This window comes from Mustela putorius, unplaced genomic scaffold (genome assembly GCF_011764305.1).
Source record: "Mustela putorius furo isolate JIRA1106 unplaced genomic scaffold, ASM1176430v1.1 tig00000785_pilon_pilon_pilon, whole genome shotgun sequence".
In the NCBI taxonomy this organism is placed as follows: Eukaryota; Metazoa; Chordata; class Mammalia; order Carnivora; family Mustelidae; genus Mustela; species Mustela putorius.
This window is the reverse complement of record NW_025421480.1, coordinates 6,489,569-6,508,924: the sequence shown is the minus strand read 5'-3', so window position 1 is coordinate 6,508,924 and position 19,356 is coordinate 6,489,569. Positions and strand designations below refer to the sequence as shown.

At 37.9% G+C, this 19,356-nt stretch overlaps 1 protein-coding gene across 11 annotated transcripts in view; it reads left to right on the top strand.

Moving 5' to 3' along the window:
* CEP170 (centrosomal protein 170) overlaps positions 1-19,356 on the top strand; it is a 124,002-nt gene that overhangs the window by 66,032 nt on the left and 38,614 nt on the right. For 7 of the 11 annotated variants that reach the window (XM_013058424.2, XM_013058423.2, XM_013058421.2 and 4 more), the window contains exons 7-10: positions 907-1,041; positions 6,864-7,340; positions 11,892-12,055; positions 12,242-12,535. In XM_013058424.2, coding sequence (XP_012913878.1) covers positions 907-1,041; positions 6,864-7,340; positions 11,892-12,055; positions 12,242-12,535 — 1,070 coding nt within the window. The remainder of the gene's footprint in view (positions 1-906; positions 1,042-6,863; positions 7,341-11,891; positions 12,056-12,241; positions 12,536-19,356) is intronic. The other 4 variants (XM_004756796.3, XM_004756795.3, XM_004756794.3 and 1 more) reach the window with 1 other exon arrangement.

Below are 19,356 nucleotides of genomic sequence, written 5' to 3'. Positions count from 1 at the left end.
GGCATCATCCCAGGGTCCTGGGATCGAGCCCCACATCAGGCTCTCTGCTCAGCGGGGAGCCTGCTTCCTCCTCTCTCTCTGCCTGCCTCTCTGCCTACTTGTGATCTCTGTCAAAAAATAAATAAATAATCTTTTTAAAAAAGTAATGCAACTTTAGAGAGGGATTTAATGCAGCCAGTGTCCTCATTAGAAAGTGTTATATAACACGTAATTATATGTGGCTGTTATAGGTAGTTGTGTTAAATATGTTTAAATATTTGAAGGAGGTAAATATGGTCATTTACACTATTTTTATTATTTCATGTTTTAGCTTTTTCTGAACTATAATAACTGAAATGAATTAACAGGAAATACCCAGTGAGGTTACATCATCATCATCATTATATTTATCATGTTCCAGGAACTGCTCTAGATAAATAATCCCATTTATACAAAAACAATTTTTTAAACTAATAGGCATTACCAAATTTGCTCAGATATAAACCTGCTAGTCACATTAACAGCTAGTTTAAATTTAGTTACTCTGCAGTGCCCTTAGGCTTTAAAAATATTTTTAATGGTCACTCATACCAAAATTTAGTTTTGTTTTTTTTATTTAGACTTACTTGATAAGCCATTTCTATATACCAAAAAACTGATTCTACCTTCACAAAAAAGCTATTAGGCTAACGCAGTTTGCGTACTTAGATATTCACCAGTGCAAAATTTCGTTTATTTAGTGATGTCCAGCATTGAATAGGGTCTTAAACAAATAACAGGTTTTTCAACTTAGAGTACTTTTCAGTTACCTAGACTGTACTTTCTTTTCATTTAATAAATTAACCAGGCAATTCTAGCAGTCTGCAAAAGTCTTTTTTTTTTTTCTGTTTCATATGCTTTAGGCAGATTTTTTTCGCCCCTTTCCAGATATTTCTGCCATGCCTCGTGGTACTCCCTTATATGGGCAGCCATCCTGGTGGGGGGATGATGAAGTGGAGGAGAAAAGGGCTCTCAAGTCAAATGGCAAACCTGAAGAAAAAACTCAGGAAGCTGGAACAGCAGGTAAGGAAAAGCTCAGAGTATGACATTTCAGCGGATATTTTGGGAAGAATTTATAATCTAAGCAGAAATCTGACAACCCTGAAAAAAAGATATATATATATCTACTAATCTTTAATAAAAAATGTTGTGATTGTCTTAAGTGACCTTGTCATTGTAAGTTTATTACATATGATTCTCACATAAAGTCTTAATTCCAGTATCATTTTTATTTAAAATACTATTTTAACATATGAGATTAAAACTTGAAAAATAGATTAATAATGTAATTGGGCATTTAAAATAATTTGGAATAATTATTAAAATGTTTCAATTAGACCAAAATAGTAGGCACAAACTAATTTTGTGTGCTTCATTAGATTTATAGGTATATAATCATATTTTTAAATGAACAGTTTTTTTTAATGTTCAGAAATGTGATGTATGAAATTAAAGCTTCTTTAAAACCTCCGTGTGCTTTATTTGTTGGGATATGGTAACAACAGAATTAGCCGAGTTCAGCAGCCAGAAAGAAAAGATAGTTCTGGGTCACAGTCATAGTCCAGGAACACATTCTTTTGTTGCTAGAGGGATTTAGTAATGAGCTAAGTGTCCCATAAGCCAGAAAATCAAGATTTCCAGGAAACAAACAGAGGTATCAGTTGTCACATAAGGACTTGGCAAAGACATGGACACCAGAGGGTCGAATGGCCAGTTTCCACGATAATGGCAGATAAGGATCCAGGACCGGAGGAATTAAATGCTGGTACCAGGAAACCCAGCAGTACGGAAAACCAAGTATGACTCTGAGTCAAAGATAGATGCCATCAGAACCCTTCTCAGTTTTCTACTTTTGACCCTAGCTGTACAAGATAAGACATTCTTCTTAGCTGGAGAGTAAGAACACTGTACTTTAAATATGCTGATATTGCCAGGATACAAGTCTAATAAGAAAGCTGGCTTTATGGACTCGATTTTACAAGTGCCCCAAACTGAAGTTGTCAACTTCACAAATAAATTCCCATTGTCGCTTTCTCATTTCTGTCCACCAGCACAGTTTTCTTCATGTCCAAGCTTAGAAATACTGAGTATTGATGCTTTGTATCATTTAGCATACAGGTCAGATGCAGACAACACAAATGCGACCTGAGACTAAGCGGAAAGGAAATTTACTGACTTATACGACTGTTTCTTCAGGGCTGGTTCCTGCCTCTCTGCAATGTCTTCAGGAGCCCGTTTCTCCCCTTCTCAGCTCTGTCCATGGTATCTAGAGCTAAGGGGCATCTGTCCTCATCATCGTCTGTGTGAATGAAAATGAATTCTTAAATGATTATCAGCTTGTGTGGCCTGTCTTACTCAGTGTCATTTTTGCCACATGACAAAAGCTGTCTCATAATCTTGGGATTATTCTTGAGTAAGAAGGAACTAAGTGATTTATGTCTTGTGTTAAATGCAATAAAGAACCCAGCCAGATGCCACCAATTAAGAGCTGGGTGAGGGTTTCATCGGCTTTCTCATATTAGTGTGTTTCACATTTATTATTTGTAGTCTCTTAAAATACAGGATGAAGGGAACAATTTTCTGACGTGGAATAACTTATGATATTGAGATTGCAGAATCAGTTTGAAGGTACACACTAAATCTAATGTAATTTGATCATTTCAAAATTGTTTCTATTGAATGTTTCAAATTACGACATAAAAGTTATCAGTTTATGCTCTAAGTGTGCTCTTTTGTAAACACAAAAGGTGATTTGCTTCTTGGTTACCAATTTTTAGAATGTAAAGTCTTAGTAATTATTGTGAGAGATGAACATTTCAGAAAGGGTAATAAAGTATGTGCCACGTGCTGATTTCTTATGCCCCTCTCAGTGGGTCCACATGAATCCAGAATCTTCTACAGACTTAAGCACAGAGCCTAAAAAACCCTAGAACCAAATATGTATGCTGGACAACCAAATTCTCCTGAAATTGTATGAATATTTTTAGTCCTAAAAGAAGGAGAATTTGTCCTCACTTGAGCTATCAGTGTGCCCTTTGACCTACTGGCAGGGTGTGAACATTTATTTAAGTTATCTATAAAGGCCTTTACTTGTTGCAACTATGAGGAATAGATTTCTGGCTCTTTTACATTGATTTTAATCTAATCATACTAAATTTGGAAACTTTCCAGTTGTAACTCCTTTTTAGCAAAAGGTATTTCCTGGTCTTTGTTATTTGAGGCACTTGAATATGTGAGGTTGGATATATGTTCTCAGTTGAGCGAATGGACTTTCATGATAGCCTTTATCATCTTGATTTAGTTAAATATTTCACTTAATTTAGTACAGAGGAATGAAGGAAACAGTTTTTTGGACTATGTGTATTAGAAGTTTCCCCAAAAGGCTGCATAATCATAAAATGCCCTAAACTTGAGGATATTATCACCAGTTGCATTTCTGATTTAGATAAACATAATTAATTCTAGAATAATCAATTGTTAAGTAGTTTTAAATATCTAGCAGTTGAGATTATAACAAAATATTAGGATGTTTCATATATTAATTTAGTATAAACAGAGTTTGAAGATAAATCGATATTAAATTCACAAATTTCCAGAATCTGTTCTGTCAGTGTTCTGACAACTATTTTATTTTTCTATATTAATTTAGAAGCCCCCTCCCCCGCCGTGGTTTTTCTAGAGGACCTACTCTTCTAAAGTAAAGTAGGCCCACACATGATCTGTTTTTATCATCTTCAGAGAAATGAATTCCTTCAGGTGACTGAACTTTATATTTACAACTGACAATTTATTTTAAGTGTTTAACCATTTTCTTCAATTTCTATTGAATGAATTACCCATATCACTGCCTTCTTAAGTGCAGAAGGTGGACTATAATTTAAGTTTCTGGTTGTTGACTAAGTCGTCATGCTGAGTATCAGTTACTGAACTGTGATACATCACAGCGATGTCCTTGGGGGACACTGAAGGATGTAGGACCGCAGGCCCTGTGTACCCTGTGTACCGCCATGCTCTTGTGTTTTTGTCTGATTCTTCTCAGTGCAGTGTGTCTTACCTTAATCCCTGCTTCAGGTTTGCTACATCTAGCTAAGCAGATAGTAAAAAGGCTCTTGGTGAGTGACTTCCCAGTTAGAAAGATCATGAATATGGGAATATTCATTGTGGAATTTGTCTTAGGTTTTTTAGAGTTAGATTTTTGGTTTAGTTTTCATTTCCCTGAATCTCTTCTATGCTGGAGAATTGGGGAAAAGAGAGAGACACTTGTGTGCTGGGCTTTGTTCTGGGTAACTTAGATTATCTCACTTAATACTTAACCTCACTGGATCATCACAGTAGTCTTGTGGATAGATACCATTATTTCTGATGAGGAAAATGAGAAAGACTGATGGAGACAGGACTTATCTGACTGCAGATCTCTTCGCTAATTTCCTGCCTAGCTATAGTCATCAGGTCTTGACATGCTGCCTTTCCCCTCTATGGTGCTACCTGACATTGTTAAGTAATTGATTTCTAGGGAAATTGTATAAGTCTCGGGTTTCTAGTCCTTGGAGTAAAGGCGACTTTGAAGTAGGACAAATGGATGATACTTAGAAACAGTGATGTGCAGTTGTTGATCTCTGTTGTTTTTATGTGTTACAATGTGAAAAAATGTTGAAAGTATATCAGGATTAACTGTGAATTTTTCCTTTACAAGGAAGGAAAATTAGGAGAGTATTCCTTTAAATTATGAATGACAAGTAGATGATAAATGCTATATCCTTGGAGCAGATTTTTGTGGTTTTTGCTTTGTAGTAGATGTAGTTCAGCCACATGATTTTATTTGGGTGGCCACGTGGTAGTAGAAAGAACCATCCCTTGTCCCCAGACAGCATTATTCTGTTAGCAGAAGGATGAGCAAAGCAGAATAAATCACTCAGTGAGTGTATGGATGTAACTGACGGGTACACACACAGATGTAGATTTATAGGTTTATAAGCCAATTGTACTATAAGGAATTGATCAAGTCCAGTACATTGTAATAATAAATAAGTCTATGTAGAAAAATTAAAAATAACAATTATTAATGAGTTACTAATATATGGGGAACAATTTACTCATGGAAATTTTAAATGGCAGGTTTTCAGAGTAAACAGAGTGCATGTGGACATTTTACTGTTAAGATAAATTAACTCTTAAATAAAGAAATTTTAGAACAGTACTTTAGGTTATGTGGTCTTGTTGTATAAGCTCTTCTTCCAATTAGTATGAAAATTCTTGCTTTAATGACAGTATTTTCTGATACACATTTCACTTTTTCAGCTATAAGAAAACCTGTATTTTGAAAAGAATGATTTTTACACTGAAAATTGTTTTCTTTGCTCTGTTTACCTTCTGTGTAGTGGGTTTTTTCATTTTTTATTTTTGTTTTAGAACTGGAGCTTGATGTTTCCTATACCCTCTTCCATACGTTTGATTTTAGCAGTGTTGTTGTCCCATTCTTACAACCTAAAAGCAAACACTTTTTTATGTTTGTTTTATGTTCAGAGAGTACTGCCAAAAAGTCAATTATAGCACCTGAAGAATCCATCAAGATTTAATATTTGAAAAGATACTTCAAGAGACCAAATAGTACTTCACTTAATTAGGGAATGATTGGAAACAACCCAGTCTCCATGTACTGCCTTTCTTCCTAATAAATTATCTGTGTATGGTTTTCCCATCAATCTATTTAAAAATAGAATGCTTCTGTGAGCTTTAGGGAAATATTTTCATTTGAACTCTTTGCCATCTTAGTAATAGACATGGTTCTTTTGCTGCCTGAAAAAGAGGTCAGTTTATTTAATCTTCTATTTATTTATTTATCTATTTAGTAATTTTTTCATTTGCACTAATAACACATACTTATAAGAAGACATTTCAGTAGTCATTTTCATTTATATATTTTATTTGCCAATTTCCTTCTCTTATACTGTGTACAAATGTGTATATTTTTATACCTTTATCTTCATTTCTGAACTAGCAGAACAATAGTGACTATGTTCCAGAGTCCCTTCTGCCTGCTCTGGTTGTTTTGATCTGAGATTTATAATTCAGCTTTCCTCCTAAGAATTTTTGGCACTTGTGCATATTCTGCTGTACAGACATACACATGGATTTTCTTCTGGAATTTTTGGCTGGCAACTAAAATTTCTATTTTTACCTTATTTCTTTCACACTACTGCTTGGATTGCAATGCTGCAGGCAAACCGCATGTTTTATCTTTAGTCGTTCTTTTCTTCTTTATAACATGTATCCATCTTTTTGCAGTGATTGCACATCAGTAATGTTATTTTTATAATTCTAAAAGTAATGTCTCTAAATATCACGGTGGGAAATGGTAAGTGTTCTCATTACTTCGAGAACATTGCTTGTATATTAACTTCATGTTTCTTCATTTAAGCACCTGTTCTTTAGAGCTCTACTTTGTGTTCATAGATACTTCATCCTCCTGATTTGATAAGGAAATTCGTATTTTTTCTATGTTTCTAGATGTATATATCTAATGTGCATCTCCATCTATATTTGATTTCTTTTGCATCTTATTGATTCCTAGATCCAAGTTGGAAGAAATATGGATCTAGCCATGCAGGGTCCGCCTCTTAACTGCTTTGTTCTTTGTCACAGCTGCTACTTATCTTGCATCTTCTGCTACTGAATGCTGTACTTATAATCAAAATTATTTCTGCTCTGTGATATTTGCCAGGTTTTCATCCAGGCTGTGATCTGCCTTCTGATTCTCATGGCACAATACAAATGGCCATAATTATTCTCCTTTAAGTGCTAGAAGCTTCCAAATATTTTGAATTTTCTCTTATTTTTTTTATTAGGGTGCAGCATAGATGCCAAGCAAGTTGAGGAACAATCTGCAGCTGCAAATGAAGAAGTACTTTTTCCTTTCTGTAGGGAACCAAGTTACTTTGAAATCCCTACAAAAGAATTTCAGCAGCCATCACAAATAACAGAGAGCACTATTCATGAAATCCCAACAAAAGACACACCAAGTTCCCATACAACAGGTGCAGGGCATGCTTCATTTACCATTGAATTTGATGACAGTACGCCAGGGAAGGTCACTATTAGAGACCATGTGACGAAATTCACTTCTGATCAGCGCCACAAGTCCAAGAAGTCTTCTCCTGGAACTCAAGACCTGCCGGGGATTCAAACAGGAATGATGGCTCCAGAAAATAAAGTTGCTGACTGGCTAGCACAGAACAACCCTCCCCAGATGGTGTGGGAGAGAACAGAAGAGGACTCCAAAAGTATTAAAAGTGATGTTCCCGTTTACTTGAAAAGGTTGAAAGGTAAAGTGAATTGATCATTTCAGAACTTCCTCTTTTGTGATAAAGAAAATTCAGTCTTCACAGTTAACCAAAATACTCCTAGATAAATAATTATATGGTAGGAAATGTCAGCTTTTCAAAGCTCTGTATTTGCTTTCAAAGCAAGCCATACTACCCTTGTCCACCTCACTCATTAAAAACAGTCTGTCTTCATTTTCCTGCCAAAACCAGATTGGTTTCGTGAATTTAATTTATGCCTTTAAAAATGTTTCTTTTTCCTGTGGAAATAAAACATTCATTTCTGTTCACCAGCGGAATTCCCTAGAAGACAATTCTCATCGTTTCCTTGACTTAAGGAAAAGCTCTATTCAATTCTGTTCTTCTCTGTTGTGAGGCTTCCAGTAAAATGTCAGTGTCTAGATTTTGAAAGAAGTTACCAGCCATTTGATAATGGGCCAGAGGTTTGCATTAGTAATTCAGTGACATTGTTGGTAGTGTGCTTCCAGCTTTTCTCAGCAGTTACTCATGAAACAAAAACTTTTGGTCTAGAGATACTGCAAATCAATTGAATCAAAAATGTTTTTGATAGTAAAACTTAAGAAATCACTGGGGCACCTGGGTGGCTCAGTGGGTTAAAAACTCTGCCTTCAGCTCAGGGCATGGTCCCAGGGTCCTGAGATCGAGCCCCACATCGGACTCTGCTCGGCAGGGAGCCTGCTTCCTCCTCTCTCTCTCTGCCTGCCTCTCCACAATTGGGTGTTTATTTGTGAAATAGTATATGCTCATTAGTGTAATGCCTGGCCACAATTAGTCAAATATCTATACCTGTGTATCAAGGTATCATCTGAATGATTTTTCCATTGTTTTGGTAATTAGGTATATTTTAATTACCCTATCTTAATTTTATTTAATAAGCTATCTTTAAGAGGAATGACTGCATGCTCATCTGGCCATTCTGTTTCTATACAAGGAGTTAATGAGCTTAAAAATAATGCTCATTGAGGTTATTATATTTCTAATACTTAACCTGGGGACTTCATTATGAAGCAAGTGCTCAATAATTTGAATATACTATGAATGACTTCACTATCACTGTTCAGACTAACCCTGACCTAACCAGTACTTTATGCCCTGGGATTTTGTTTGGTCAAGTAATGAGGAAATACCTGTTCTGATTTACTTCTAAGACATTTCAGGATTACCTAATTCTTTGTTGGGGCCTATTAGTATATCTAATTATAATCATAAGCAGTTACCTGGCATATATACTTTTCACATGTGACTGTTCCCTTTTCATCTACCAAATAATACTAAATGTGTAACTGAGAACCATGTATGTATCTCTGTATCGGCTAAAGCTCAAAAGTCATTTCCCATTTGGAAACTGACCATTTTCATGAATTTACAAATGGTACTAATATCCTAGTTTAATGTAAAAGGTAGCATAAACCTTGAAAATTTAGAAATGACATGGTCTTTCTTAAACTACTCTTAATAAACGTCAAAAAATTAGTTAAAAGATTCTTTAAAAAGCTACCATTTTATGAGTGCTGTGAAGTGTGTAAACCTGGCGATTCACAGACCTGTACCCCTAGGGATAAAAATATATGTTTATAAAAGATAAAAAATGAATAAATTTTTTAAAAAGCTACCATTTTAAAGCACCTTTATGCCATTGTTTTTTTTAGTCGTCTATAAATATTTCTATATTAGCTATTATTTTAAGCCATAAGTTTTAGACATTCTCTTCTTGACAAAGGCCCATTGTAAGCCTGACTCCAGAGGTGTTCATGCCCATATTCACACTGTATCTACATACACATTAATGATGAGATGTTTGTAAGCTTTACCAGAAACTATACAAATTACTGTGGTCCCTCAAAGTTGGTTTATAGGTAGACATATTCCTGGATATTGTCATTGCTCTGAGCCCTTCTTTTGGATTTGCTTTCAGACCATTTTATAAACCATCCAAGAAAATGCCTTTATGAATGTAATACATTCTTGGTTCAAGTTCCATTTTCTTTCTCCAGACATATTTATAAATGACATTTGACTTTTCCCCAAAGGGAGATATGCCATCATTAGATAAAGATTTTCCATCATGTAGAATGTTGAAAGTGTATACATAGATTTTAAATAAAGGTAATTATGACAAATAGTAATTTTACAATAATTAGGCTTTCAGGAGTTATTTGAATCAGTCTCAGAAACTTGAAAGTAAGTAAAATAAAAGCAAAAAACTTTGCTCCTACAAGAGTAAAGTGCACGCGCTTTGGGACAGTGAAGAAAATAATGTTCACAAAGCCCATACACTTTTACCCTTTAGGAGAGTCGCAGCTTCTTTGAGCACAGCTTCTGACTTGGTGCAGCTAACCGACCCTAGAAAATACCTGACAGACTTGAGCGTGTTTGGGCATGGTTAATGACAGACAAGACAGACACTTGGTGAGGAGTTTCCTAGTGATTTGTTTGTTGTTGAGAACAAAGAGAAATTGCAGTTCTGATCAGATGTCTCACGTGGTTTAAGACAAATACAAGAAGGAATAATAATTTTTGAGAAAAAATAATGGCTAACCCATAAAGACAAGTTTTTAAACTAGAACTTAAAGAAAAGATGCTGAAAGGATCTGACACTGCTTAAGTGCCAAATTTTACATGTTGGTACAAGAATCAAATTCTGTAAAGTGGTGTTTTCATGTTGTGTCTATATGCAGCATAGGTTATTTGGTCTTACTGTACAGGAAATAACTAGAGTTTAGTCATTTCCAGCTTTTACAGACTGGATTCCTTTTCAGTTTATCCAGTGCAGCAATGAAATAGGTTGTAAAATAGCATGTTTTTTAGTGAGTTTTATATTTGAATTAGTGGTTTAGTTGGGTTTTGCATTCCATCCACTATCCCTGCTCCCTAGCTTAATTACCTGAGGGTAGGGATTCCATTAATGGACACCTGTTTTGTTTGGTTTCTTTTCGTACTGCATTTTGAACAGTTCCTATTTTGAAGAAAGATTTTCAGTTCTGCTCTTACCTGATGTTGCTAACATTCATCAGTTTTACTCTGCTGGGAGTGTTTCCCCAAACCCCTTCATGCTGGTTCCATTCTCTCCCTTTGTTTCCACTGGCTGTTATTTTTTCCGAACATTACTGTTTTTGTGTGTGCTCTTTCTCTCTTCTGAGTCTTCTCACACCTTTTGTGTCCCACATTTTGACAACCAGTCCTCTTGTGTTAAATCATTGGCCCCAGTTGGTAACCTCTAACTTCATAAGAAACAAACCCATGAGTATTAAAACTCAGCTTTTTCCTTTGGACGTGTGCCCTCTGCCCCTCCTGGCCAACAGGTCTTCAGTTCTGATCTTTGTCTTGCTTGATACCGTGTTATTCAGCAGGTATCAGATTCAGATCTGTAACCCAGGAAAAGCTTAAACTCAGTCCTAGAAGCCAGGGCTCACTGCACCTAATTGACTCAACTCATTTACACTTCTACAGAAGCCGTTATGGAAGCCCTCATTTGTGATTCAGTCTAAAACATGCAGAGCATAATTCTTGACTTTTCAGTAAATGTATGCTATAATAATAGAATTATCATTTGATTATTTCTTCTAATGGACTTATTTAAGTACTGAGAATTCTAAATCATTGAAAAATCATTCCCATAAAGTTTCACATTGACTCCCTAGTGGAACTACAAAGGGTAACAGAAAACCTCTGTTTTCTGTAGGAACCTGATGTTTCAAAATTCAAATGTATTCTAACTTGACTCTGTATGCTTTATAGAGAAGACAGATTTTAGCTGGTTATATTTAGCACCCTGCCATTTGCCCAGAAGGTGGTTACATTTATATAGGATTTCATAGACTATGCTTTTCTGTGATAGGCCTTTAGCATGCTTTATTTAACTTTTTGAAGCCATCAGAGTTTAGAGCACAGTTGTAAGTTTGCCAAAATTCCCGCATCTAGAAAGACACTTGTAAAAAAAAAAAGTGTGTAGTTAATTGGTGGAAACTACCAACTTGTATCTTACTAACATTTTGCATACTTTTTATTGAAAGTATGCTATACTTTTGCAAGTCCTGAACGTTGTTGAAAGTTAAAATTCATCCCATCTTTATAGTGTTTGCATTCACTTTTTACTGTGTTGTGATAAACCTCTCCCGGATCCCCCTCTTTTCTCTTTGCCTCTCATGCTAGAAGTGAATTTTTGCTTGCTCAAACAGAGTGTAAGGTTTGGAGGCAGGATTAATGTTTATCAGTGTTACAAGTACAGACAGTCACAGCTGATACAGCATTGGTTATCTGTTCAGGCTTTGGTGAATCATTATAAAGTTAAAATTTGGAGAAAGAAAAGCAATCCCATTCAATTGTTTATAAAGGACCTCATTGTTGGTTGATAAAATTTGAATGTGAACATTGCAATGGAGGAAGTTTGCAGAGCCTGTTACTGAAAAGAACATATGACTTGGCTTGAAAAGGGGGAGGGGGCATAAAACAACCAGCACTTTTGTATATGTGTCTAATTTTCTACATGGGATTTTTTCCTCCTCTATTATGTGGTTTCTTTTCTGTGCCCAGGAAATAAACATGACGATGGTACACAAAGCGATTCAGAAAACGCTGGCGCGCACAGGCGCTGCAGCAAACGTGCAGCTCTGGAGGAACACTTACGGCGCCACCATCCCGAACAGAAGAAGCTACAGAAGGCCCAGGCTGCTGAAAAGCATCAAGACCAAGCTGTTGTAAGTCAAACTGCTTTTATGATTGCATTCTTTGATGAAGACAATCCCAGAAAAAGAAGGTCCTATTCTTTTACTCAGAGTGCGGGAATCTTGTGTCGGGAAACTACTTACTCAGCACCACATACAAAACTTGAAAAAACAAAATCTCCAACAGCAGATGCCAAAGTGGTTTCTTTGTCTTTACAGACTAGCTCTACGCATCACAGAGGGGGGCATGGTGTTCCACATGGGAAATTGTTAAAACAGAAATCAGAGGAGCCATCGGTGTCCATTCCCTTCCTACAAACTGCATTGTTAAGAAGTTCAGGGAGTCTTGGGCACAGACCAAGCCAGGAGATGGATAAAATGTTAAAAAATCAACCTACTTCTGCCACTTCTGAAAAGGATAATGATGATGACCAAAGTGACAAGGGTACTTATACCATTGAGTTAGAGAATCCCAACAGTGAGGAAGTGGAAGCAAGAAAAATGATTGACAAGGTAAATAACTGGAATTTGGGGATGGTGGAAGTTTTCTTTTGGTGTATGTGAATGTTGGAAATTACTGGAGGGTCAGCATGACGTGTTTTCATGTAGTCAGCGGTGTTGGAACTGTAGGGCTTTGCGAGGGGCCTACAAGACTAACAATAAAAGCAAAGTGCCTTCCGGTTTTATTCTGCTTATATTGAGCTTTTGCCCGGGTTTCTTATATTCTGTAGGTCTTTGGACCTTTTAAAGTTGTGTAAATTTAAGATAGAATTTTAGACCATGTACTTTGGTGACTGTCTTCACTCTGCATTTATGTAAAAACTATAAAACAAAGCCAGGCTGCTGTGCCTCTGTTGATATCAACGTAAATATCAGCTGATGATAGTTAACCACAGGTTTCCTGCTTACTCATTTCATGTCAGAAACATGTGAAAGTGTGTATGTTTTAGTTGGGTTTTGTTCTTTGTCTTCATCTTCTTTTCTTTCTGTTCCCTGCTGCCTTTGGAGATAGAAGTGTATGAAAACAGAACGAGTTTCATTCTGATACTCTGCATTCAGCCACTTTCAGTGTATGCCCAGCCATGATGATTATTTACATTTTGGATTTGTTCTTTGATGTTCTTGGTTAATGCGTGTAATGATTGTTGTATGGTTTTAAAAGCAGTTTTTATTAATTTTGCCCATAGAAATGGAAAGTTGACTTTAGGACAGCTGTTTATATTACCCCCTAGAAAACAGCAGCTTAAGTTTGGCTAAACAGTAACCTCTTGTTTAAGTTCTTATTACTCAGAGTGTGAATGGCATTTGCATCGACTGAGGAGCTCATTGGAAATATAAAATAATCTCAGCCTTGATCTAAATCCACTGAATCAGAATCTGCTTTAAAAGCAGGATCTTCAGGTGATTCACACACACCTTAATGTTTGAGGTGCCCTAGTTTTAGATGAGCTAAGGGGCAGGGCTTTCAGGAGGTAGACAAGATAAACCTTTGGGAGCTGAGAAAATTATTAGGACTTGTGTTTACTTCTAATTTTTTAGTTTTTATTTACATTTGGGGGGTATGTTCTCCAGTGTTTGCAATCTGTTGTTACATTGGTATATGTCTATAATTTCAAAGCATGCGTTTATGTGAGGAGCACACGCTCAAAAGTCTTTACCATTGAAGCGTACAGCTTCAAACTTCCGGGGCCCATTAGCCTAGGAAATAGGTGCTGTGTGAGCAGTGTTATGACAGTTGTTAATAAGAAAAATAAAACAAGAAAGAAACAGGTGAATGAAGTGAGTTTCCTGATTATACTAAAAGAAGTCTAAGGGCACGGTATTATCACAGAAAATGTCGATGATTTTGAATTATTTTCATCATTGAGAATTAATAATGATATTTCTTTATTTTAAAGAAGGTTATTTTAAAGTTCTACATTTTCTCTCTGATTACTGAGAACAAGAATATTGCTATGTAAAATACTGTAAAATGCAAAATAACAGAAGAGGTTTTGGAAAGGAGAATAGTAAGAAGTTTTAAAATTCAGATTAATATTAATTTTATCTTATTATGCCTTTGTTTGGTTTATGGATATTGTATTCATAGTGATCGGTGTTTTCTCCGTGAGACTATTTCACACTGAGCGGTTCTGCTGTGGGGTTGAAGAATATCGACACTTGCAGGCAGAGAGATGAGGACTGACTCTAAACTTGGCATGCACTACATAGGTGCCCTTGCCCTTGAGTAAACTAACCTCTTTAAACCTCTCTTTTTTCTCTAAAATGGAAGAAAGTTCACCAGGTCTTGTAAAAAGATGAAATCCATAAAATGCATATCACAATGCCTGTTTTATAATAAGATGTCTAAAAATGTTAGTGGTGTTGTGTCCTTACTAGGAATCTCCACGTGTGGATCTCTACACAAGGTACTGATCAGTCCTGGAAAGTTCTTTCAGCCTGAGTCAGATCTGGAGCCCAAGGGGAAGTGACAGTGCAAGGGAGCGGCCCATGCAGAACAACAGAAAGCCAAGAAAGAAGTCACTGGTACACACGAGACTCTTAGGAAAATGCTGGATAGAGAGGGACCACAAAACCTGGGGCCTACCTGCTGTCTGTAATCATCATAAGCAGCTTTTTTTCAATGGCAAATTACACAGTACCACTCTGAACAGAGAAAACTAAGATTTTAAAGCAGGATTCATTTAGGGAAGTAATAGCAGTGTGTGAATGAGTAGATAATTCAGAGTCATTCCCAGTTGGTATAAACCAGAAAACAAAGCTGCCCATAACTATAGGGGATAGCCACTGCATTATCTTGTGAATACAAAGAAAAGAACTGAGACTCTGCGAGTTGTGGTTAAAGCCAGAAGCCAAATTCGGGCTAAAATCAGGCTCTGGGATACAAAAGCAGGGAAGCAGGCATCAAATGTCTGAAGGAGATGAGGTAACCTTGTGGGCATGGAGAAAACAAAGACCAAAACTAGCCGGAATCAAGGCCTGAGAAGCACTCAGGGAGGGTCGGAGCATTACAGGTGTCATATCAGATTGCTGGGACGAGTCAGGTGTGTGGACACAAGTTGGGGCCTTCAGCCCCTTTCCACCTAGTATTGAATTGTTGCTTGGCCCCGAAAACTTCTGTGCGGTCTTTCCTTTTTTACCCCATCATTTGAGAGCTGGCTTATTTCATTGATTTATTCAGTTAGCAACCTTTATTCAATATCCTTTGCTATCCTTCGTGATAGAGGAGAGAGATTCAAATTGGAAAGACAGAGTTCTTCCCTGCAGGACACAAGTCTATAGAGGAATGGAAATATACAAGCGAAAACATGAATTAAAATACTGTGAATGCTCTGATAGCCATAAGCTGTTGGAGGAAGGGTGCCAGTAGTTCCCAAGAGAAGACAGTTCCACAGAGACTTTCCTGTCTGTCTGTTCACCTCCCCAGTACCCTCTAACACACGCACGCGTGCACACACACGAATGCAAACTCCAGAATTGTGGGAACCTAGTGCCTGGTATTTTATATGTCCTCAATAAATACTGAATTTAATTGCCATCTGAGCTCATTCTTAAGTAGGTGGAATCAATCCTGTAACAGGGGTGGTTTTCCAGAAATATGGCGCAACCTGTTCCAGATACGGAGCATGGGAGTGTGGAGGACTCGTTCAGAGGACCCCGGTTATTTTAGAGAGATGAGATCCGACTAGATATTGAAGGCCCTTGTGTATCATAGGAAGGACTCGAGAGTTTTTAATGCTGGTGGGGGATCCCCGAAACTTTTAAATAGGGCAGTGACATCTTATCACCGTCAAAAGTGGGAAGAATGCATTGAAAATTGGAAAGACTGGAAGCAGAGAAGGCAGTTAAGGAACTGCTGACATGTCCAGTAGTCAGTCGGATAGAAAGGTATAGAAACATCAGGGCCTTAGGTAAGAGATCTGGGCTAACTTCCTAATTTGGAAAATATTAGAGAGTAGCTCAGTGCAAACTAATAGATGAGATTACATAGAAAGAATGCGTGGAGGAGATGAGACCATGAGGTTCTTAGCAAGGTGGACGGGGGTGGACAAAGTGAGCAAAGGAGGCTAAAAAGAATCGCCCAGAGGAGACAGAGAAAACCGAGAGAAAACAGCGTGTTGGAATCAAAACAGTCAGAAGGAAGGGAGTAAGCCACAGCAGCACATGATACAGCGCTGAATACCTTTTCAGTTTTTCCCCAAAATAACACTGTACTCCTGGACCTAAAGAAGACAATGAAAAAAGGTATTTGCTTGTTAACTTTGTTAACTTAAGAGAAGTTGGATGCACTTAAAACAGGATCTCTCTAAAGAAATCATCAAGCTGAAATACCATATCTTTGTGGTGTTCTGCTGGTTGTAGTTAAAGGGTACTGAAGTGTCCCATCCCCAGACCTCAGGTTATGGGATTACAGCATTTTGGTTCATGTTTTTGTGCTGTGTGTTTGTCAGTAGATAACCTCATTTTATGCATTGTCCCCACATTCACTTCGTAGGATATTAACACGAATGCTTGTTATTTATAAAAACCTCTTGAGTTTTATGTCTAAGCTTACATGGACATGTGCTATAATAAGAAAGTGCTGTTGACTGCTCGGATTAAAGGTAACTGTTTTCCACGGTAGTAATAGCCTCCCTGGCCCTCCCTCCTTTGGCCTCCCTATGGTGTCTTGAGAATCTATTGTAGTGCCGGCTGCTTCTTCCCACTCCTCCATCAAAACAGACACTGCTGAGGGCAGAGGAGGACGCGAATCAGGGCTGTGGCCTAGCCTTCCAACCTAAGGGAGAAAAACTTGTAGTGAGAACAGAAAGCTAGATATTAAATTAATGAAACAAATTTGGTCATTGTAGAGGGCTTGGGGCTCTATCTTGAAAAAAGTGTTTTCCATAAGCGTCATACCATAGACCAATTCTGCTAGATACTCTTCCCGCCCTGAGTTTCAGTTCCTGTCCATGTGTTCGTGGCAACATATATCCCCCCCAAATGCCTCTTAAGAGCATATTCTGTTCTCTCATGGGCCTTGATCTACCCGTGCTGCTCTACAGGCAATAGGTGGTAGGGAGGAATCCAGAACGAGGAAAGCTCTGACAAGACTGGAAACACAGGATGAAGAAAGTCAGTGCTGGATCCAGCTGGAAGCAGTTTGGGAGTTCAGGGCAAGAGTTTAGATTAGATCCAAGTTGGAGCCAAGGGAACCCTGAGAAACCAGAGTCAAAATCTAGGTGACCACGCCAGACAGAACACAGAAAGGCAGCAGGCCCCGGGTCCGCTCGGCCACAGATTCAGGTGTGTGTGGGAGGGGGAGGGAACCGAAGAACAGGAGATCAATGAACAGCCTCAAGCAGTGAGAGAGGACCTTGATAATGGGCAGCATTTTGATTTGGGCTTAACATTTTCTTCAACTTCTTGCCAGGCCAGAAATAATCTGAGTTAATGGACCAAAGCAGATAGCAGTTGTTAGCTGGTGAATTCTGAGGGCTTGATTTTTCTTCCTGTTCTACTAATCTTTCTTGCCCTCTCTTCACTAAGGAATTTTTTAAAGAAAAGTCTTTGTCAGTGTGGACTTCTGGTCACTCTGATTACTGCTCCTCTCCCCTTCTCAGCTCCTCTTTGGTGCGGGAAACCCTCTCCTGCTGTGCTCGTCCCCAAAGCTTCACATCCGAGCCCTCACCTTTCTTCAGTCAGAAGCTTAACAACCCTTAGTAGGCTCCCCTTTCTTCCTTCCTGTGTTATTATATGAAATCTTACTTATTTTCCAGCTTGTAGGACTTGCCCCCTACCGTGCCCTCAGCCCGTAAGCTCTTCTTGCGTTTCGCATGCCTTCCTCCTTCCTTCCCCTAGTTCAGTGTTGGAGGCTTTCTCTCCCCTCCCTATCTCCAGTAGCCCTGCTGCTCACCTCTTCTTTGTCCCTGTCACGTGCCCATGTCTTATTTTTCCTTAGAGAACTCCCTTCTAGCTAGTTTACTTTGTGCCTGTTCTTTCTAGAATGACCTTACTTGTCTAGATCACTTCTATATTTCTTGTGCTTAGAAGAGTGCTTGGTATGTAGTAGACACTCAGTCTCTTTTTAATGAATAATGAGAACAAAGGCTCTGTGCATCCTCTTTCATTTTTGTTGGTGTCTGTGTGTGGTTAGCTATAGATTAGCTAATTTCATTAATGCATTTATAAATTGATCAGATTCGGCCAAGCCTCCACAAACAGGTTTTCCTATATTTTTTATTTGCTGAAACTAGTTTGTATCTTGATCCTAACGTAAACTTGTTCAAATGCATAGTTTAAAACCTTCTATGTGTTAGTATGAAAGCTCCAAAAGAATACAGGTTTTATCAGAAGAAATACACGTGTAAGTTTCAGAGGAATTGCCTTGATAAGTAGAAGACTGGAGATGCCTTGGAGTTTCTAACAATACCCAGCTAGCAGCTTAGCGCTTAAAAATCTGTGTAGCAAGGAAAAGGTAAGATGGTCATGGATGAGCAGGCATATTTTAGGCATGAAAGGAAGGAATGCCTGTCAAGGAACTGAGCCCTAAAGAGAGAAATTGGACATTTTAACTGTAGATGCATGAAATTAGACCTGAGCATAATTCAAAGCTAGGAAAGGAGGAGCTAGTAGGAGGAGAATGCTCAGCAGTGCGGGAAAGGGAAGAGGGACAGATAGAACACTCCTAGGGCGTGTGAAGAATGAGGGACCACAGGTGGGCTCAGGGAGGGGACAGATCCAAGCACGTGTTTACACAGGGAGAAGTAAAAGGGAAGAAGATCAAACTAGATGGTGCCTTTTTAAAAAAATTGAGGCAGTGTCATTCACATGACGTTCACCATTTTGGCCATTTAAAGTGTGTTGGGCTTTAGTATATTCACATTGTGTGACCGTCAGCGCTGTCTAATTCACAGCATTTTCTTCCCCCAAAAAAGAGATTCCCTACCCACTCCATTTCCCAGCCCCTAGCAACCACTCATCTACTTTCCATGTCTGGATTTGCTGCTTCTGGGCTTTTCACGTAAGTGGACTCATACACCACGTGGCCTTTTTTGACCTACTGCTTTCACGTGGCCTGTTTGCAGGGTTCATCCATGATGGAGAATGTGTCAGTACGTCAGTCCTTTTTATGATACTGTTCCTCAGTTGCTAATTTAAAATAAGCCCAGAAAAGTTTAATGTTTAGCCTACCGTTATGTTTCTCATTTCTCTGGAAAGATGAAATCTTTCAACTGATTTGGAAATTTTTTTAACTAATAAGTTAAGGACGATTGCTGTTGAATTATCATTTTGCTCTGCATTTGTACCTATTACTAAATTTATATGCAGAGGCAATTCTTCCCCCTTTCTCC